The sequence below is a fragment of the Heterocephalus glaber genome, unplaced genomic scaffold, assembly GCF_053883595.1.
Source record: "Heterocephalus glaber isolate CG9 unplaced genomic scaffold, H.glaber_assembly_v1.0 deba00001497, whole genome shotgun sequence".
Lineage (NCBI taxonomy): Eukaryota > Metazoa > Chordata > Mammalia > Rodentia > Bathyergidae > Heterocephalus > Heterocephalus glaber.
In genome coordinates, this window is record NW_028258320.1 from 58,676,518 (window position 1) to 58,699,669 (window position 23,152).

Sequence of the window (23,152 nt, forward strand, 5' to 3'; positions counted from 1 at the left end):
AGTAGGATGCCCTGGCCAAGTGTACCACGGAAGACCTCTGAGAGCACTGGCACCTGAGCCCGAGAGGGCAGCAGCCCCGGGCAGACCCTTCTTGGCTGAACTTGCCCCTGGGGAGCATGCCAAAACCTCATTTCTGGAAGGAATTTATGTACTTCCTGAGGGCGGAGCATCTGACAGGTGGCAGTGACAAAGCTTCTGTCCTGGGAAGCAGGGAGGCCCTGGGCATGATGCTTTTGTTGGATGTGAGATTTGTCTCCAAACAAGAGGACTTGAATCTGGGTCTTGGATGGGATTAGGAGTGGAATATAAGTAAAAACAGTGAGAGCCATTTCAGAAAGTACCTTATAAGAAACTGAAACATCAGCTAAGATCCTTAGTATAATATAGCACACAGACACACAAATGGACATATGGCACCTACATGTGAATCCAAACAGGTAGGTAAGAGTACCAGTAAACCAATGCCTTATAGCTCAAGAGGCAGTACCATAAAGAAAAATACATTGGTTCACTTGTCCTTTAGAACAACAACAACAAAAAAAGAGTCCTCATTGTGCCTTTGGGGGAAGGAGAAAGCTATAGACCATTGCCATGACTTCTTGTCACCTTTGTTGAAGAGAACTTGCCTTCAGTGATTCTCTCTCTGAACAACTTCCCCCAACCCCCTGCTCAGCATCCTGTAGGAAATGCTCCTGTTCTCTCTGAGATGTCCATTCCCCAGACCCTTGTCCAGTCTCTCGGTCTGTGACCCTTCTTTGGTTAGTTCCTGTTGGCTGCACTGACTTGGCTGTCTAGCTGGTGTCCTCATCCTGTCCCTGTTCTCCCCTGGCCATTGGACTCACTTGCTTATGAAGTTCTTAATCCCGGACCCTACCTATTTTCTCCAACATGTTGTTGGGGCCTGAGCACTGCTGGAGGAAGAAAGATGTGTGCTGGAGGAAGAAAGATGTGTGCTGGAGAGTATGAAATAAGCCTACCCCCAAGAAGAGGAGAGTAAGGAAACACTCCTTTCTCTCAAGGAGAAAAACTAAAAGTGAACAAATTTTTAAAAGTCTTTGCTTAAAATATTACAGTGAGTATGGCCTCAAGGTGCATCCATTTACCTATAAATGTCTCAAGTTTATCTTTATGGCTGAGTAGTACTCCACCAGTTGATGGGCTTTTGGGCTGTTTCCAAGATTTAGCTATTACAAACTGTGCTGCTATAAACATGGATCTGCATATGTCACTGTGGTATGAACCTTTTAATTCTTTTGGGAACATACCCAGATTTCATGATGCACCTTGAGCCCGTACTTGTAAGTATAAATAAGGACACACATGTGTAAATACTGAATCATTTCTCTGGTGTGAGAAACTCAAGGTGTAAATGAGGATCAAAATGTATAATAGATATTGTGAAATAGGAAGAAAATGTTTAAAGGGAAAGGGGAACTGGGAGAGGGGACAGGGGAAAGGAAAGAATTGAAAGAAAAAAATTGCAAGTAAGAAGGAAAAAATGGAAATAATGCTTATGTATATAGGGAGTGGAGGGGTTGAAAGGAGGGCAGGGGAATGGGAAAAACTAAGAATCAAAATATATCATGTATAGGTACAAATTCTCAATGATGAACGTGATCGTAAGGTATACCTAAAGGTACCAATAAATTCAATAAAAATAAAAAATATTACAGTGACAATGCTGAATATAGAAGAAAAAAGATCATAAAAGCAGCCAGAGAGAAGAGATAAACCCAGGCTGAGAAGCCTGAGGGCCAACTTCTCTGCAAGAAGGGCAGTTGGAAGACAGTGGAGAGTGCTGCTCTGTGCTGAGAGGTGGCGTGGATGGACCTGCATTACCACTGTCAGGACTCATAGAGCTTCAGTGGGGGGCACGGACAGATAGTGAGGCATCTCAGGGCAGCAAGAGCTCTCCTGTGCTGTGACAGAGAAGAGGGGAAAGATGCACTTTTTAATATGTGGTTCTGGGACAACTGGCTAACCATACTTTAAAAGTGAGATTGGACTTCTGCTCCGTACCTGACCCAAGTCAAGCCTGGATGGGATAAAGACTTAGATGTGAAAGGCAAAATGCAAAACTTTTATAGGGCAACATAAACTGACTTCTGACCATGGAACAGGGAAGGTTTTCCCTTGTTTTTCAAGTGAGGCACAAAAAGTTTAAACCATCAAGAACTTTATTAAAATGAGGCATTCCAAAACACAAAGAAAACGGTGAAAGACAAGCCACAAATGAAGGCAAAGTGTACGTGACATACACAGCAGACAAAGGAATAACATCCAGAATGAGAGAAAGAAATATAAATTAGTAAAAACAAGATGAAAGAAGGAACAGCACATGGTCAGAAATTATGGCAAATAGTCACAAAAGAGGAAAATCAAATGTCCCACAAACATAAGATATTCTTCCTGCTCCTGATGAGGGAAATATAAATTAAAATTACAATAAGATAAAATTATGCACTCATCAGCTTGGTCTTGCATCACTCTTTAAAATTTTTGCCAGATATTCATCAGGGTATGGAGTGATGGAACATTTATCCACTAACAGGAGGCATGGGCCACACTTGTGCTTTGAAAAACAGTTAAACCCACCCAGTAAAGGCAAACACATGCTGACCTCAGCATGCAGGGACTCCATCCCAAAGAACATCACTTCTGTCCAGTATGCACAGCAGTGTAAGGATGGTGAAAATACCCCCAGGTCCATATGTAGCAGGGTGGATATGTAAATTGCTCATACAATAGGATATTGCAAAGTCATGAATTAAGTGGATCCTAGCTACCCACAACTACATGTATGAATCTACAAATAGAAGATCAAGTAAGAGAAGCCAGTCATGGGAGAACAGAAAAAGCATGATATTCAAAAACTGGGTAAAATTACCCAGTTGCTTAGGAATATATAAACTTGGAATAAAACTATAAATGAAATCAAGATAACGATTAACAGAAACTTCAGGATAATGACTACCTCTGGTGGAAATAGGAGGAATTCAGGGTGCAGTGGTGTTCTGGCCTAAATTGCATTCCTCAGATCCAAATCCATGTGTTGAAGTCCTAATCTCCAAAATCTTAGAATGTGATTGTGTTGAGAGAGGGGCTTTAAAGAGGTAATCCAGGTAAAATAAGGTCATATGGGTGAGTCCTAATCCAATATGGCTGATATCCTTATAAGAAAGGATTAGGACACAGATATCCAAAAGACCTCATGAAGACATAGCAAGAAGGCAGCCATCTAAGAGCCAAGGAGAGGCCTCAGAAGAAACCAAACTTGAACTTGGACTTCAGCCTCCAGCACACTGACAAAATAAATCTCTGTTATTTGAGCAACCCAATCTGTAGCATTTGTTATGGCTGTCCTAGAAAACTAATACAGGGATCTTCTAAGAGTCTGGTAATAGCATACATTTTCAGAAGGGGGGTCATAAGTATTTTATTTTTTTAATCCCACTGAAACATTTTATATACTTGTTTGGATGTACTTTCCTCAATTTAAAACATAATATTATAGTTACTCCCCAAACATTTCTGACCTATTGGTTAGCATGTAATTGATTTATTCAGCAAATGCTGTTCTTAAAATATTCATCAAAAGTCATTGTTCCATTAAAATAATGTTCCATTAAAATCAGTATTTTATTTTTAAAGCAAAGAATGCTGTGTTTCACCAATGCTAGTTCATTATCTCCAAGAGATAACAATCAAAAGAAGATGGAATGAATACATGCATTTAAACTACAAAGTCAGTGCAATTAGTGGTGTTGAGTTAAAATAGCTTTCTATTCTGTCTCCCCATTGGATTTCTCCTGTACTGTCCATATCACCACTAAAGATACACATAAGGATTTTCTCATCTCCCTCGAGGAAATATATTCATTTGAAAAATGTTGACACTGCAATGTTATAACAGCTCTTGTAGGTACTTTATGTAGAATTAGTACAATTGCTGATATTTAAACTAGCTTAATTCCTCGGAGAAACTGGCACTCCTAGCTACCTATTATTCATTTAGTTACTTAGCTGAGGATCAAACCTGGAGTCTTGGTCATGTTCACTAAGCACATGTTCTATCACTGAGCTATATCCCAAGCACTGTATTTTTATTTACAAATACAGTTGTCAGGACTTCTCTTTAATAAGATGATGTGTATATCAACATCTTAGGCAAACAATTTGTAACTAAGGTAACTAAGTAATATTTATATGTATAATATATAAAACCAAGTATACACACACAAAGATACATATGGTGTTTGTACTCATCTTGACAGAATATTGAAACATTTTTGTTTTATTATTTTATTGTAAACATAATTAATAATCTTGCTTTTCTAAGATATAATTAATGAGTGCATAATATAAACCCTGGAGAAAATACTGTGTATTTGTAATTAAATCCAAGTGTCAGAAAGTATAAGCAAATATAAGCAAAAGTCCCTGTGAAAGACACAGAAACAAAACACTTTTACAACAAGATATGAAAGAAGCAATATAAGCTGGTCGAGTTGTGTGCACCTGTAATCCTAGCACTCCGATGCTGAGTTAGGAGAATTGCAAGTTCAAGCTCAGCATGCCTAACTTAGTGAGACCCTGTTTCAAAAATAAAAAATGAGAAGAGGAACGGGGATGTAGCTCAGTGTAAAGGCCCTGGATTTAATACAAAAAAGTGAAAAGTGGTATAAGTTTAATGTTATATAGGATTGAACAGAAATATTAATTCTTTTAAGTTCAGCAAACACCCAGAAATCCAATCAATTATAAACATTGATGTCAAAATATATAAATTAAGATGTATGTTTGTGTGGTCTTTTGCTGCTATGAATCCATTAAAAAAAAACCTGTTTACGCCCAGAAAACATGTAAGCATTTTGTGCTTAGAAATTCACCAGTTTAACTCTTAATCTTAAGTAATTTTCTAAAATAATATAATTTGCCAATTATAAGGATATTATTTTAAATAGTTATAGGGAAGAGTTATATAGAAGATAATAGCTATATAGATGATAATAGTTATATAGAAGCCCCTCCTCAAGGCACATTTAAAAACCCTTCTGTATACACCAGATATTACCCCCTGGAGGCATCCATTTAAAAAATATCGATTACTCAGGCAACAATTGGACAATGCTAGTTTGTTTGTTTTTTTTGGTACTGGGGATCGAACTCAGGTCCTTGCGCTTGTGGGGCAGGCTGCAGAACCACTGAACTAAATCCCCAGCCCAATAATGCCAGTTTTAAGTCATTATCACGCAGAGCTGAGCAGTAGAACTTGCCTGTGTGTTCCGTATCTCTGCTATCCACCAGCTGCAGGTAGCTGGTGAGCCTTGAGATGTATCCCGTGCAACTGATTTTTCAATTTTATTTTAATTAACTTAATTAGCCACAGGTGGCTAACGGCTACAAGATTAGTCACAGAAAGACAATAAGATGATGCCAAACCATTACCTGAAAAATAAAGCAAATAGCCTTTGACCTTTTATCATTCTATCCTAGTAATATGTATCGATTAATGTTTTTTTCATATTTTACCAGAACTCTTGAGAACTTTCAGTTCTTATGGCCTTTAAAAAAATTGTTTTATTTTAATTAATTATTTTAGTGTTCAATATTTAGAATCTATAATTCATTTTATTTTAAAATGTGTAACACGTGGATAGTTAATTCATGCTATACCCGAAATAGTGTACTTTAAAAATATCTTGAACTGTGCCTTTAAAATATAGAATATTACAAAACTATGAATAAACTTAGCCTCGTAAGCTCTTATCTATAAGCATAAAACCATTAAATTAGAGCTAACTTCATTTGTATTGATTTTGTCTGCCTATTCTGTGCGATGACCCACCTCCCTCTCTATTTTTCTTAAGCTACTAAGAAGCCTTCATTTATACACAGGCATTTGGCCCTTTCTCAGTCTTGCTGAGTCATTTATGATTGAACCATTCCTGTTCCTTCCACACCAGACTGAGCAGTGTCCTCTGAACTTAGAAGAAATGGCTCTATGCCCAGATGTGCTGGGCTCATGGTCTTCGAGTATCACCAGCACTTTTTAATTTAAAAAATCATCTATTATTTGAAATTTAAGATTTTAAATTCTCTTTATGGGAAATGTCCCATTGGATGTGTGAAAGCCCTATTCAAGAGAAGGATAAGGAAGAAGATTGGGTCCTCAGGCCCCAGCATCGTTGAGGGTGTACAGAATGAGGGGAGTAAATTTGGGATGGCAAATCCATTTTTCCTTGCTGAGGACTCCAAGTCAATGACTTGGGTTCCATGGGAAGCAGGGCATCATATCCAACTACCTTGGCTTAGGTGAGAGAGAGCCTGGGCTGGGGGTTTAAGGCATTGTTGCATGGGGACATTCTTAGGGCAGGGCATGAAACTCAGGGTTTCTGGGGCAAAACAAACTAAGTGCCCTTTACTACTCAAAAATGGACACACACAGATTAGCTTTCTTGAGGTCCAGAGGAAAAAGGAGAGGAGAGCATCTGACAAGCAAGAGAGAAAAAGAGACTGGTAAAGATGTTTGCCCTATTCACTGTTTGATTCCTTCATTCACCCAGTATTAATTGAACTTCTGTTATTTGTTCAGAAACTTCATAGATGTAATAAACAAGCACAAATCAACATACTGTACTATTACCAGCAGGACAGATGTGCTTTCTTGGAAGGAAAGAACAGGGACCTGAACAAAGAATAATGGGCAGAGTACAAGACTAGGTTGAGTGTAAGGTGAGGCTGCTTTGAATAGGTGGTTTTCAAGCTAATCCCAGAATCTGCAGAGACTCAGAGAAGTAAGACAGCTCAGTGTCTGAGGAACTGGCAAGGCCAGGTTGGCCAGCGCCAGGTGAGTGAGGGGGACAGCTGTGTAGGTGGGTGTGGAGGGTCAGGACACAGGCATGGGACACTGTGGGCCACATTAAAGAACTGGTGTCTGATCAGTGCAGTGGGAAGCCAGTGTGTGCTGATTTTCAGCAGGTATGGATTGACCAGGTGTGTTTAAAGGTAGCCTTCCACTGTCATTGGAGAATGAATGAGAATGAATGAGAGCAAGGACTCTTTCATGGATTAGATGGAGTTGGCAAGGGAGAGGGAGGCTTCAAGCATGACTTCAGATGCCTGGCATGAGCCACTGGGGAAATGAAGGTGCCTCTTATAGAGACAAAGAAGACCAAGAAAGGAGCTGATGATAAGGGGTGGGGGAGGGGTGTAGGAGTGGAGATGGTCCCAAGGGTCCATGGTCAGAGGAAGAGAACACAAAGGCCATGTCAGTACCAGTATCACATTTCCCAGCTCCTGCCCTGGTCTTCTGTACTTGTGATCTTGGGATGTTCCCAAGAAAACAATATACATTTTCTCTCACTCTGTTGACTATCCTTATGGAACATATCCAAATATTGGCAAGTCAAAGTCAAATGTTTTCAACTACCTCTCCTTGTTTATCTTTCAGGATCATCCAGAAGTATTGAATGTTCGAATACAACTGGAAAGCAGAGAACTAATCATAAATCTGGAAAGAAATGAGTAAGTTCAATTAGTTCTTGGTTTTGGCACACTAGGAGAAAGTTAAGACAATGTGGATGGAAAAGTGCTATGTAATGCATGTTGACACTGAGAGAAACAGAACCAAGTCCGTGGATTTGTAATCCATATTCAGATTTGAGGCTGGAATTAACTTCAAAAAATTATCCAATGGAAAAATAAAGGATTTTATCATTCTAAAAATGAACTTGATAATTCTGTAGCGTTTTTCATAGTTCTGTTTCTATTCTTTTCACAGCTTGATTTTGCAAGGATAGAATTTAACCATCCTCTATCCATTCCAATAACGGTTTTATAATTAATCAACTTTTAATGACTCCTGAATTATATAAGTGGAATTTCAAATAGGTACAAACTCTTTTTTCCCTGGGAAATTCGAAAAGTTTATTTTAATCTTTCAAAGCTAGTCTCTAGCACAAAAGCTTTATTTTATCTTTCTGTTTAATATTTGGCCCTTTTTAAATATAATATTCATTTCCAGAATATGGTATTATATATTTTTCTGGAGCACATGGCTATTATTATGTATTTTGTATGGCTTTTTAGTGGAACCTGTGTCTGTCTTAAGTCACAAGTGAAAGCCATGGTGTTCATGTCATTTCTTACCCTCTGGCTTTCCCCTTAAATTCCTTAGTTTATTCTTCTTGAATAAGCTCTTCTAATAAAAAATTTGTATTTAAAGGATTAAATCAATTCCCTAAGACTTGCTCGATTAAAAATAAGAGTTTCTTGCAGAAGTTCTGGTTCCTCTCTCTCACTCCTCAGTCAAGTGCTGGTCTGTGCTAACGTTAACAGTGTGAATAGAGAAGCTTCCCTAGAAAGAGTCTTGCCAGGGACACGGAATTACAAAAACTGGAATCAGGGCTCCATGTAAACAAGTCAGATCATTTATTGCTATCAGTGTTTTGATTTGAGGGTCCTAAGCAAGTCAGACAAAATAGGCCATGGGTGGCCGATCCTAACATTTGGTGTCTAAGGCCTCAAGTTATTTAAAATCAATATTTGTAAAACCACACAAACTATTCCTTAGGATTTGCAGCCTGGCTCTTTGTATTTCTTCTTACATGTGTATCCCTCACCATTAAATGGGTCAGATGCTTTGTAAATAGTAAATAAGTAATGTATTTTAGCTTTTCTTATGACCTGACGATCTTAAAAGAGAGATTTAGGCACATAGACTGTATTGAATATCAAGGATCTAAACAGAAATTTGTATATTTCTTTTTATGTGTCTTTCTTAGAAAAGCAAATATTTTTATAGTCTTTTTTTTTTTTTTCCGTGTAAGAGTTTTGTGGGACATTTAAGTTTTTGACATTTTGGTTGTGTGTGGTTTTGAAAATATCTCCCTGGAGAAAACTAAGTATTTTCTGAAAGAGTCAAAAAACGGCTTCCGGTGGCAATACACATCTTGGATAGGGTGCTATAATTGGCAGCTGGGTGTAGAAGTCTCTGCGCCCCAACTGTTCCTATTTCCACTTGGCAGGATGTCACACCCACCCTGGGGGAGGCTGCTCCTAAACTTCATAGATGGCACTAATGACTGCAGGTAGGGAGCAGAAAAAGACTTAATAAAAAGCTTAAGTTATTTGTTTTTACTGTAAAAAGAATATGTGGCCCAGCAGAAAATTGAACATGGGGGGTGGTACAAGGAGCAACCAAAAAATATATTCCTACTACTGAACATAACCCTAGTTAATATTATGGTGAAAGTTAATATTTTCTTACTAATAAGAGCTTTGGTTCTTTTATCTTTATAGTCAATATCATAGTCCTTGTACAATGGTATATATCTTTCTTTATATAGTCTTATATACTTCTTCATTTAGCTTTATAATGAACATGCTTTTCCATTTAGAAATGATTTCTTACAGCCCATCTGGTTCTCTGAGTTTGTAAAGTGGCTTAATAGCCTTGTTCATGGTTCTCTGAAAATGATTTATCTTCCATTACTGCAGATAGTATAATACATGTTGAGAACTAGACAATGGCTAATTTGTATAAAATATCATTTAAAAAAGCATCTTAATTTACTTTCTTCCAATCCTTGGCTTTTCATAAGATACTCTCAAAATTAGAAACGGTAAAAATGAAAGGTATTTCTTCTAAATTTATTTCTCTCTTTCCAACTTCATTTTCAGCCTACATTTCAAAAATATAAGGAGAGTATTTAAATGTGTTCATATGACACTCTATAGCTTTATTTTAATTACACTACTCTACCAAATTGAAGTTTCCACTGTGTTAACAGTAACAGTTTCATAGTTAGAATATACCAGCATTACTATTTTAATAATGCATTTCCCCAAATACTTCAGTATTGAGCATTTTTTTCTAAATAAATTATGAGTCTATTGTAAATGGACTATACACTTGAAGAAATGAAATAAATCTGCAATTTTATAAGTAGAGTGAAATGCTTTTATGCCTCTAGCTTTTAATGCTGTCAGACACAAAAGGTAATCAATCATCCACTTTACATGTAATTTTTAAATTTACATAACCTTTGGCCCAATAGATCCAATTCAGAAAGCTTATAAGTGAAGCTTATAGACTACCCCAAAATTTAAAAATAAGACAAATTCATTTAATATTTAACAAGCAGCACAATAATGAAGCAATTCAATCAGAAGGAACACACCTGTCCCATGAGAATGTGGGCTGATTGGTACCCACTTCAGTGCCTACATACCAGGAGTCAGTGTTCAAATATGTTCATTGCAGAATATTTTACTTATGGCTACATTGATAGGAGATTGACTCAATAAATTATGGCTTGGCTATGAAACAATGCTATGCAGTAATTAAAAATGATGAAGATCTTTGTTACTAAAAAATCCACAGTATAATCACTGTAAACAGAATGTTAGAAAATATTTGCCATATTACCCAGTTTTTATTTTAAAATTGTACATGACACATATCTGAGTAGTAAGCTTATGGAAAACACATTTTAATTTTCTTAATGTTTTACAAGAAGAAAATGCAACTTTTAAATTAGGATTTTTTTTATTTTGAAAGAAAAATATTGTAAAAACTTGAAAATGGTTGAAAAAAAGGAGAGTGGAATGATTTGCTATTCATAAAACGAAAACTGGCCTTTGAAAAGCCTACACAATTTTTGAAGGGCAAGAAAGGTCTACCTATTGAATATTGAGTCTTTGAATATTCAGAAATCTGTTTTAAATGAAAACTTGCTTAAAAATTAAAACTTAAATAAAAGTGGCCCCAGCCTCTTAAATCATAAGAGCTATAATCTGAAACTAATGCTGAAAGAGAGTCACCTAATTATCCCTACTCAGAAACTCTTCCATGGTAAACCCATTCTTCACGGAGCAGGGCTGCATTTTTATTAAATAGTTGTTTGAGAGAATCTATTTTATTTGCCTTCGAGCATCCCTAATTTGTGCCCAGGTCTGCTGCTCACTTAAAATCGGTGTTTGTACAGCTATAATTGAATGTTTAAAGAAACGCAAAGCTTCCCCTGAGCAGTATTTTTCACAGTGTAGCTGTCTGCCTATGGGACTGCAGAGACCAGGTTTATAAGTTCCATAACTCGGTGGGATCCCTGCGGATTCTCCAGCCATTCCTCAGACAGGTGTGTGGTGAAACTGCATCTTTGATCAAAATGCTTTATGGGACAGGCTGGCCAGCTTAGACATCCGTTTTTCCAATTTAGAATAATTAAAAGTGAGGGCAGTAGATCACACTCCCATCTCTCAACCCCAGTGAGCATTCTGTTTGCAAGTCCTGTTGCTGTCTCTGATTGAAGGCAGTTGCCATGGGAAGTCTGCAGTCCACTGAATTCATATTTGGGGTGTGTCTGTGTTAGAAAAACTTTGCCGTTGATTTTTATTCTGTCTGGAACAATTCCAGACATCTTATAAGGGGCCACTTTAATTTGTACTCACTTACTCTAGAATAATAGCAGAAGGGCCACTGAAAAATTGTCAAACACTGGGCATACATATTGGGAAGACATTTAGTTTAGATAATCTCTCAGACTGTCATGTATAACATAGAGCAATGTGGCCAGGGTGGAGATGGCATTACATGGATTAGAAGGTGGCTAAATGTTTGTCCAGAGCACACTAACCCGTTGTTTAAATTGACCCATACTGGGCTGGGTAGCTGGACTGTGTCTGCTCCTAGTGGCCTCGGGACTATATACATGCATCCTGGCCTGTGATTTTGTCAGCCATCTCTATGAAGACATAAAAAGGTGCCTGATCACATTTCCTGGCAACAAAAAGCTGAGGGAAAACTGTGCCCAGCAAGGCAAAGTTTGGATTATGAAGATTTCAGCGGTTTTGATCAATGGGCCAAAACTAACAAGATGAGATTTAACGGGCATAAATGTGAAGTCCTGTTCTTGGATTAACAAAGAAGTAAACGTCGCAAGTTCAGAGGAAAATTTGCCAGTAATTCGCATGAATGAAATGTACAACAGGAGCCCCGGAGGCAGTGTGGCTATTGAGAAAGGTGAGAGCCCCCAGAGTATGTGTGGGGTGGTATGGAGGGTCCTAATCTGGTGAGGCCTTCTTGCTATGTGGTGACTCTTGCTAGACCCTGTGCAATTGCAAATATGACATCTTAGAGCTGCCAGCTACTTTGTTCTCATTTCCACCATTGGACATTTCTTTTTTCTACTAAAAAGGGATATCCTTACGGTCAAAGGCAGGGCCTTCACACCCCACCACCACTACCACATTTTACACAGCTCCATCTCTCAGCTTCCCTTTTCTTACTCAAAAATATTTATCAGAATTTTTATTAATTTTATTAATTTTTATTAATTAAGAAATCATTTATTCTGTCACTCACTTTCCTAGTTTTTTTCCAAATATTTACCTAATATCAGATGCTGTAATTGACACATGTGATAGAATAGTTAAGGAGCCTAACACTCAACAGATCATTACAAAAGTAATAACTGAATGGCAGTAGTGCTCAGCTGAAAGGAAGGAAAGTATGGAGCTTTAGCCTCATCTAGAAAAGGAGGTGTGTCATCAAGTAGCATTTAAGCTGTGTGTGATGGAGTAAACTGGGTAGAGGGCAGAGAGTAGAAGATTTGAGAGATTAAAAAAGAGGTTATATAAAGGTCCCCAGAGGGAAGGAAGGAACTTTCCAGAAACTAAGGTCATTGTGTGAGTGAGAAAGGGAGAGAAAGGTGAGACAGAGAGGGGCACAGGAAGGCAGCCCATGCAGGGTCCTCCACACCACGGTGAGGATCTTACACTTTTTTATGAGGCCTGTGGTGCATCGTGAAAAAGAAGGCTTGTAAGCAAGGTGGTAACATGGGAAGGTTCCATTTTGTTTTCCTTAGGTTCTTTTATTGGTACACTTTAGGTATACAGTTCATTCACAGTTATCATTGGGTGTTTGTACCTGTACATGATGGATCTTGGTTCTTATTTTTTCCCCATTCCCTGTGTGCCCTTCACCCCCTCCACCCTTCCCTGTTTACACAGACTTCATTTACATTTTTTTTCTTTTCTCATAATTTTAAAGACCATTACAGATGGTAAAGAGTGCTGTGGTTATTGTTCTCAAGTATGATGGCTTGAACCAAGGGAATGTCTTTCGAAAGGAGATACTAGATAGTTCAAAAATGTCCAGGAGACAGAATGGACACAATTTGATGAACAATTGAATGTGTGGTGTAATGGAAAAGAGGATATTAAGGATAATTCTCATGCATGAAATGTTGAGAGAACAGTGACATGTGATCAGAATAAAAATCCTTAAAAAGGACTAAGATTATATCCTTTGAGCAATGGCAATTGCTCAGTTGCACCCTTGTGAGCATCAGTTGTCACATTTCTCTTTGTCTATTTCTGGAGTTTCTACTCTATTCCAATGATGTATGTGTTGGTCCCTCTGCCAGTATTGTAGTCTTGGTAACTGAAGCTATGTAAAAAATCTCAAAATCAAGTAAAGTGGTTTCTCTACTTTACTCTTTCTTTCTACAAAACTGTTGTTATTCCAATTCTTTTCATTTCCATATAAATTTTTGAAGTATTTTGTCTTTATCTAGAAAAAATCTTGTTGAGATTTTCATAGGAAATGTATTAAACCTTTCTATCAATTTAGGGGGATCAACATCTTTCCTATGTTGAATCTTTCAATCCATATTACAGAATATCTGTTCATTTGCCTGGATCTTTGATTTCTTTCTTCAGTGTTGTATAGTTTTCAACACAAAAGTCCCATTCATATTTTGTTGGATTTATACCTATTTTTTTATTTGGATCAATTTTAGATAGTATTAAATTGGAATTTTTGTATCCATGAGTTCATTGTCATTACATAGAAATACAATTAGTTTTTATGTTTATCTTGTATCTTGCAGCCTTATTGAACTCACTTATTACTTCTAGGAAATATGTGAGTCCTTTGTATATAGGAATTCTATGTAGATCAGTGATGGTGAACATTTTAGAGCTTTCAATGATACAAACAGCCCACTGTGGCACATGTGCCATAGGTTCATCACCACTGATGTAGATGGTCATATCATTTGCAAATAGGAGTAGTTTCCCCCCCCCTCTCCCTCCCTCCCTCCCTCCCTCCCTCTCCCCCTCTCCCTCCCTCTCCCCCTCTCCCCCTCTCCCCCTCCCTCCCTCCCTCTCTCTCCGTGTCCCTTGGGGTAGAACTGGCTTTGCAAATCTTGGAGCAGGTTGCATATGAGGACTTAAGAGAATCCACTCTGGAGGTAAACATGGAGGGCTGCCATGTGGAACTGGGTGTGGCATTTCTTTGGGATTCACAGATACTTGCAGCTGACTCATATATGCCAGTGGTTAGTAATTATGAGCTGGAGAACCCAGGCCTAGAGTGGGTGCAAAGTGAGGAGACATTAGCTATGGCCTCAGAGTATCTGCATAGCTTTTATAACCCATGGCAATGCCTATAACTTTCCTATAGTCTTGTTGCTAAGCAGTAGGTGGCTCCCTCTACTAGGAGCTCGTACAGAGACTGTTGACCTCCTTAAAGTTTCTGGACCTCCAACATCAGGACCATTTGGAGAACTTGTTTAAAAGGCAGAAGCTTAGCTCTACCTCTCATTGTTGACCCAGAATCCTCACCTATAGGGCCTGTAGATCTATACTTTTTAACTCACTTCCCAAGGAAGTATATTCACATTTTACTTGGACAACCATTAGCCACATGAGACTATTTAAATTAAAATTAATTTAAAATTTAAAACTTCAGTTCTTTGGTCATTTATGCCATAATCAAAGTGTTCAGTGTTCAGCTATGCAGGAAGATTTACATCATCACAGAAAGTTCTGTTGAACAGAGATGGGGCTGGCAGGGAAATATCAGCCTGTCGGCTCCTTCTGGTTTGGTATTTCTAGCTTAGCTGATACATGTCCCATAAGAAGGTTCGTTCCTATAGGAAGTAATTCCAGTGGCATAGGAACCTCCATGCTGTGCCTCAGAGAATCAGGAAGGCTCAGGGAGTCCACAGTGTACTTTGATGAGTAGGTAAAGGTTCAGAAGAAAGTACTCTAAGAATGACTTGTAGACCATGGAGTTGATGGGAGGTGACATAAGCTACATGGGCTTCAGCAATCTTCTAACCAGACCAAACTCCTACAGGTTCAAGTTAAAAGTCTCTCAGCCTTAACATTAAGACCTTTTTAATTGGGCTGAATTTTGTTTCTTGAATATGAGCTAAATTCCCTTGAGCTTCTCCCTTCATCTTTTTTTTGAAGTAGTGCAGACATTGGAAAAGGTCAGAACACCACTTTTAGTTTTTGGTACATAAGCTGATTTAACTCCCAAGTGCTGAAAATGGTTAAAATGAACTTTTTCAAGACAGTGCCCATTCTATTCCAATTTGAGTTTAGAGTCCTTGAATGGACTCCTTAAAGTCAGAAAAAGCTGAGAAGGCCATTTGACATGAACATGGGTTTCCACATTTCCTCCTGTCACTTGCAATCCCTCACTTCTTGGACCTGGGGTTTATGATTTCCTGATGAAAATCCTGGAATACCCTTTGGATCACTGTCCCCAGCACTGCCTCCAAGATGGACTAAAATGGTTATGGTCTCTCTTTCCAGGCAGTTTTGGGCCACTGTTGATGAGCTGATGCCGTCTTTCTGGTTCGCTTTGCACTATCTGCTTCCCTAAGTTGTGGCCAGCGATGGTTATAGACAGACACTGTATGGGCCAATATGTTTATGGCAAATCGTTTTGCCTTTTTCTAACTGTCATGTCTCAACATAAAGAGCATAATCTTTTATTTGTGTGACACACTAAGGCTCATCACTGACCAATTAAGACAGTAAAACTCTCTGAGGAGCTTGAAACTCTAACATAATTTCACTAAGTTTACAGACACAGATTCTGCTAGATTCTTGTAATATAATGCCACAGGAAACTAAAACTCTGGGTTATTTTTTCCAGAAATGTTTACTTCAAATTCATTATACTGAATAGAATTGGAATTTTGTCTGTGATTGGCCATGCTTCATAAAGTGCTTGGAAAACAAACCTGGCAATTATAGCTGTTATCTTGGTTCCTTCTTGCTTGTTTCTTATTTATGCTGTGTTTATGCTTAATTAGTGATGATAAAGGGCTATCAAATAATGTTATTAACTAATAGTTCATTTGGTATGCATGAATCATATACAGTATCTTTTTATTTATTATTACAAGTAACCTTCACTATAAAGCTGGACTCTATCAAGCTCTTAAACAGATATCTGTAAACCAATTTTCATGGCAGCTATGTATCTGATGAAATATTATTCAGATTTAAAAAGAAATGAAGCTCTGACACATGCTACAACATGGATGAACCATGACAACATTATGCTAAGTGAAATGAGCCAGGCACAAATGAACAAATGCTGTGTAATTCCATTTATATGAGGTATCTAGAGGAGGCAATTTCTTAGAGATGGAAAGTAGAATGGGGCCTTCCAGAGCAGGGGAGAGGGAGGGGGTTTCTGGTTTAACAGAGACTCAGAATGAAAAAGCTCTGAAGATGGGATGATGATGATAATTGCACAAAAGTGTGGCTATGTTTCATCCCACTGAATTGCGCACTTGTAAATAATTATAATTGAAAATTTTATGTTGTATATCTTTTACCAGAATTTTTTTTAAAAAACTGAACTCCTGGTATGTTTTTTTATCAGACAAAAGGCACCCTCCCTTTCCTCCTGCATGAACACATATAATATATGTGTAGATGGCAGAAAGTTTATTCTGAAGCATTTTTTTTTAAGCTCATGGAAAATCATTCAACCATTCTGCCCTTTTAGGTGACTCCTGTAGCTGGTGAGTAAGGGCATAGCTATCATGTAAGCCACAAAAGCTGATCTAACTTTCTTGACTTTCTGGATTATTCTTTCTAGAGGAGCTTCAAAATCCTTAATGTAGGGGGTGACTGGTGATGCTGGGGTTTGGATTTGGTTATTATGCTGTTTGGAGACAAGTCATATATGGGCTCCCCTGTTCTCTCACATGGACAAGATGCTACCTTTCTTCCTCCCTAGTTGTTGGGAGGGCTAACGGAAGTGAGATTTATAGGGCTTGAGACCACACTCTCACCGTTTTCCCTTAGTGATCTTCATAGCCCTGGCCTCTTCTCCCATAGGGATGGGAACTTTGTCTTCAGGTCTCATCTGAGCGGCCCTAGACTCCAGCTCCCCGAGACCTGCACTGTTCTGGGCTCTGGCCTGTGTCCCTGTCTTCTCTCCAGTCTGTCTCCTCCTCATTTCTTATTGTGGCCAACTAGGTCAACCTAGTGGCCTCTCTCACACCAGCTGCCAGCTGCTGCTCTTCTTGTCTGAGGGCTGGGAGCCTCAATTCTCCAGTGGGAAAGTTATAGGTTATCTGTGTACTGTGGGTCAGGGTGGGCCAGCAACTGCCTGCTTGGCTGGCCTGGGGACTAGTTAGGTGAAGTTGGTGAAAAAATTAACTCCTGTAGACCTATTGTCCTTATGCATTGTCCTTATGTATTGTTATATAGTCATCATATTCCCCAGCCCATGCATCCTATCATCTCATCCAAAAATTATTATGTCTGTGTCACTAAGAAAGAATGATTTGCATCACACCTAAAAATTAATAATAATTCCTTAATATTAAATGTGCAGCCAGAATGAACATACAGATTTTCCAGATATTGTGCTCTCTCTCTCTCTCTCTCGTGCATACACTTAAATTAAGATACATCCCCATATTGCATTTATTTGCCAGTGATTAAGCCTCTTTTAATATGTTCCTTCTTTTTAATTCTTGTAATTGAAATCTTATAGTCCTTGAAAATGAAGCCCATTTATTTTCCCAGTAGAATTTTCCACACTCTGGACTTGCTGATTTCATTCCCTGGTGCTGCTGAACCCATTCCACTGGCCATGTTTCCTGTTAGCTGGGAGTCAGCTCTACAAACCTGTGCAGATTCAGGGTCAGATTTTTGAAGAGACTACATCACAAGGTGATGCCTTATCCATCTCTCGCAATGTATCAGGAGTTCTGTGACCACTGATTATCTTATTGGTGATGTTGGGTTGACTGCTGGGTATGGGTATCACCCTGATACTGCCATTTTAAAGCTCACCTGCCCCTTTAACCACCAAGCACCGAAGCCATTAGTGATCAATGCTAGATCTGTTATTTCTTAAAGTCTTAGAAAATGGCATTGTCCTAATTCCATTATTTCTTCTTCATTTATTAGCTGGAATGCTTCCATAAAACCCTTTTTCTTGTCAGACATTGGTTACCCTGAAGCATGAGATAACAGGTGAGATAATTCTTTAGGGACCATGTCTAATAATCACTCTTCCTTTCCCAAGGGTGGCCACTGTGTTTTCCAATTCAGGACCTTACACTTGGTGGTTCACTCAGGGCCTTGTCAGGTGCTCTGACAAGTTACCTTTGTAACTTGTTCTGTGGGAACATGGATGCATATTATCACCCTTCCCAAGTAGCTGACAGAGCACTGGATATAAGGCTGAATCTGCTCTACAGAGACTTAATGTTCTCCTTTTAAAGACTGGAGTCTCTCTGCATTCTTCAGGGCTTGGGAGAGGTAAAGCAGGAAGTGAGTCCAGCACTGCTGCCAGGAAATCCAGGGGCCTGAAGTAGAGTCCAGTCATAGCTTATCACTTGAAGGGTTGTGTCCTCGTAGACCACAGTGGCAAATGAAAGAAAATGCTTCGTTCACATGAAAGGAAATGGCAGTCAATTCCTCAAAAACCAATAGCCTGAGCAGTGGGAACCACACTTACTCAAGTATTATGAGAAAAAGAAAATGAGGGCATTACCTAACATTGCTGTGAAATGTTCACATCTTTCTCCTCAGTATGCTCGTAGATTTCATTGTGGAATGAGGTGGGTTTGGCCTAAGTAAAGAACAAGAGTGTCTGTATTATTTTTATGATTTTCTTCCTTATGAAAACCATGTGGGCAGATAGAAGATGATACAGGACCAACCCGCACAACAGGAGGGTTATTTTGGGAGATGATTTATTTACACAGAGTTATTTACACAGCTCTTCTAAGGCCACCTCTTCAGTTCCAGCCTGCCTAGAGGGTGTTGCTGGCCAATTCTAGGGTTGTCTTTGAAAATCTGACTGCCTACAATGGAGATTCTCTTTATTTCTTTGTCCCTTTGTGTTGTATTGGGAGCCAAGCAGCGCCAAGATGACAAAGAGTCACAGAAGTATCCTTGGGAGTTGTAGCTTATGATTTCTGTGTGGAATTTGCACACAATTAAAGAGCATTAATTCATGTTTTCAGTAAAATCCTCATGGTATTGTGTATTCACATGAATGAAAAGAATGTCAAAAGGTTGGTGGTATAAAAATAAAATGACATTAAAATTTACTATAAGTACTAACTCCATAATTTAGTAAATATTTAAAAAATTAATTTAAACTTTGGGTCAAATTTATTATCTTAACAAATGAAGTGATGACTGTGACTTGATTATATATTTATAAACACCTCTTCATTTAAAAGCCTGGTATTTTTACATTGGATCATAAATTATCTGTGTATCTGTTCCACAAATCTCCTTATATTTAGAAGTTATTCCAAGACTGCTGCTTTTCCCAAAGTAATTTTGCATATAGGAATCTAAATATAATCATAGACATAAAGGGTGATATATTATTAAATCAATTAATTAATTATCATTATAGAAAAGATTCAAGGTTGTTGAAAGACACATAAATTAGTTATCTTCTTCCAGGTATATAGACTATCTCCCACCAGCAGTCTAACTTCCTGCATTTCATTGTGCTTTCAGAGCATGAATTCTAGTCCCTATTGATACAAATTCTAAAGATGATCAGTTGAAGAAATATGCTGCATTCCTGTGATAGTTTTTGTTGTTTGTTTTTAAGACTAAAAGAGATTTGGTGTAGGATGGAGAGAAGCATGGAGCCAAGGGGAAGGCCACATGAATTCTCAGGTATTTGGTAAGCTTTGTGACTTTAGGAGAATTTAACTTTTCTCATCCTGAGTTCTCTCTTTGGTAATCTGAAGTTAAGCCTTATTGGCTTGGGAACTGGCCCAGGTAAAAGATTTCAGGGGACACATGGCCACTTTGAGATCTATGCCTCAGAAATTTTCTGTACTGGAATCTGAACCTGCTCACCCAGAAAAATGCTTGAACTGATGGTGCTGGCAGAAATTGTACTTATGACCTAGATGAGAAACCAGATAGAACATATTGTTCTTAAGGCTTGAGACCAATTAAACAACTCCTCCAAGGGCCAAGGTTTCTTATTTAGTTGTATGCTGGTGAACTAGGAAACCCTGTCTTCTAAGCTTTGTTCCTTGGAGAACTAAGCATCCTAGGAGGCATCTCCAGGCCCAGAGCAGTCCATTTTCTTGGGAAATTTAAACATAAAATTATGCAGCTGAGAGAAATATATGCTCCAGGTAGGCTCCTCGCCAAAGGATGATGAAAGCGTGGACTCCTCAGTTTGTGGCATGCAGGTGGGATGGGAAGTGCCCAGGGGAAAAAGAAGTTTCTTGACTTGAGGAAGAGATGGCATTTGATAGAAGTTGGAGCGTCTTCACAGCCCATTGATATAAGACTACAACCTTGACCTCCTTAGAGGTTTTTGAAATAATTGAATAAAACAATTATGACAATGGAAGAGAGCCAGTGGGGTCCCAAGAGTGCGAGTTATGTTCTGTTTCTTAAAGTGGGTAATGAGGATGTGGATTCATTTCCTTGTTCATTTTTCATATTCCTTTAAATGTACACAATAGGTCACAAAAATAAAGCATCTTTTCTTTTTTTTTTTGGTGGCAAAACCTAACATAATTTTTTTGTTCACAAAGAGCAATTATTCTCCTCCCTTTGAGCATTCTTGTTTTCTTCTGCCCTCTGACCTTGGAGAGCAATCCAGATGGATGTACAGAGGACCCTGTCCTTGGAATGAATTTAAGGAAAGCGTCCACCTTTTGTTGCCAGAGATGAGACTTGGTCCAATATTTTCATGAATTGTCATCTTTTTTTCTGTAATAATTGGCATATAAATCTTATAAGTTGAAATAGTGAAAAAATATTAGAGAGTAGGATTTCTTGGAATGTATTTGAAATTAAATTTTAATACATGAACATACATACACTCATATATTCTATAATGCTATATATCATATAATGTTATATAAATATACATTATTGTGCCTAAAAGCCAACGGTTCATGTTGTTAGAATGAGCCAATAACCAATGTGTTATGCTTAGGAAAATTTCTTGTTAATGCTATACATTTGATGACTTTTCAAAAAATGCTATAGTGATGCAAATTTGGCTTATGCTGTAGAAATAATCTATTGATTTGATTTAGGAACAGACATTAGGACTTAGAAGCTAAGACTTCAACATCAATTTCTTCCAACATTCATGTGCTGGTAATAAAAATATTATGAATTCTTATTTTTTAACAGGAAAAAGACTTTTAATGTAGAGTATGTTTTTGCCATTTTTATATTTTGCATTTTGGCATTATAGTACCTGATACTGTACCCTGTATTGCATTTATTCATTTGTTTTTGTTCATTTGTTTCCAGTGCTCCTCATCTTCAGAGAGCTCAAATCTACCTCCCTTCTATAGAAGAGCAAATGATAGGCCTGTTTGAAGTGATTCCAACAAATGCTCACAATGGGACAAAGTTAATTTAAGGTTTCTGATTAATGTAATGGGAAAGTTAGATAACAGAATCCTGCTCCTTTCTCCTGATCTTTGACCAGCTTTTTTTCTCCAAAAACTTGAAACACTTGTGCCTTTTTACAAGTACAATCTTTTTTTTTTTTTTTTTTTTGTACTGGGTATCAAACTCGGGTCCTTGCGCTTGCACAGCAGAAGGCGAAACCACTGAGCTAAATCCTCGGTCCTCCAAGTACAATCTTAATTGCTTTAAACTTATTAGTTTGTATATATGTGTATAGATGTAAATATTTAACTAAATATATTCTGTCATAGCACCTTTGGGTGGACATGGTGGAATCAATGTCATCATTGTGACAGAACCATAGCAGCCCACTTTATCCTAGAATCATTAGCCTCAGGATCTGAATGGGAACCCTTCTCATGTCTGGGCCACCATCTCCGTTGTTCTGTCAGCTGTCCATGATGCCTTGTTCATGGCCTAAAAAGGACAGAATTGTAAGATCACCTCTGTCTGTTCAGAATGAGGGATACACTTGCCTTTAAAGATGTTTTTGCTTCCTATTTTTATTTTTACCCTTTCTCCCTGTAATCTACTTGTTCTAAAGGAGCCAGGTGAAAAGCTGCCCTTTCATTTCTCCTGTCTCCTGTCCTCAGAGGAAGTGTTCTTGGTCCTCGTGTAGAAATTTTAAGTGTTTGGGCTGTCCCAACAGCCCTCCCTCTGGACTCTTTGTAAACACTGACCATTTTCAATTCCTGGAAACCGCAGGCAAGAAAAAGGACAAGTTTTAAAAATGCCAATGTGTATTCATAGCTATCTGTGAGCACTGGTAATTCAGCAGGCAGCCTGGAGCCCTGGGTCCTGCTATTGCAGGACAGATCTGCAGAATGAAGTGGAGACTAGTTAGGTAACATGTATAATAGAAATGCTGGTGCTATTGTAGGCATACAAGACCTGATGTCACTTGAGGTGTCAGCTGACCTCACAGGCAGCACTGTCAGCTCTGGGAGGTCATCCAACTTTATGTCCAGAAGTTATTTTTGATAGACCTAAGTCTTCTGACTCATAATGCCCAGACACACATCACAGATACCTGAACCAGAATTTACTCTCAAAAGCCCCAGAAAGCCAAGTCCACAATCAGGGCCAGAACAAAGGGTGAGGGGGACCCATTCAGAGGAGTGTGAGGAACTGTCAGGTGGTAATGCATGAGCCCAGGAGTAAGAGGGACAGACTCGGAGATTCCATATCACCTTACTTTTTGCAGTAAACCACTTAACTCTGCTAAGCCTCAGTTACTTCCTCTAGTAAATAGAAATAATAGCTCTAAAGTTGGGATAGATTAAATTATGTGATTCTAGTAGAACATTTTGCCTAATGTCCAACCTATTTGCTTTATTCAGCATAGAACAAGGCCCAACTTTCCTAGCCACAGAGGTGCCTCTCTCTCTAGGGAACA

General features: G+C 38.4%; 1 protein-coding gene across 7 annotated transcripts in view; it reads left to right on the plus strand.

The window, feature by feature from the left end:
- Positions 1–23,152, plus strand: part of Adam12 (ADAM metallopeptidase domain 12) — a 435,473-nt gene that overhangs the window by 121,277 nt on the left and 291,044 nt on the right. For all 7 annotated transcript variants that reach the window (XM_021253283.2, XM_021253280.2, XM_021253281.2 and 4 more), the window contains exon 3: positions 7,454–7,527. In XM_021253283.2, the coding sequence (XP_021108942.2) occupies positions 7,454–7,527 (74 nt within the window). The remainder of the gene's footprint in view (positions 1–7,453; positions 7,528–23,152) is intronic.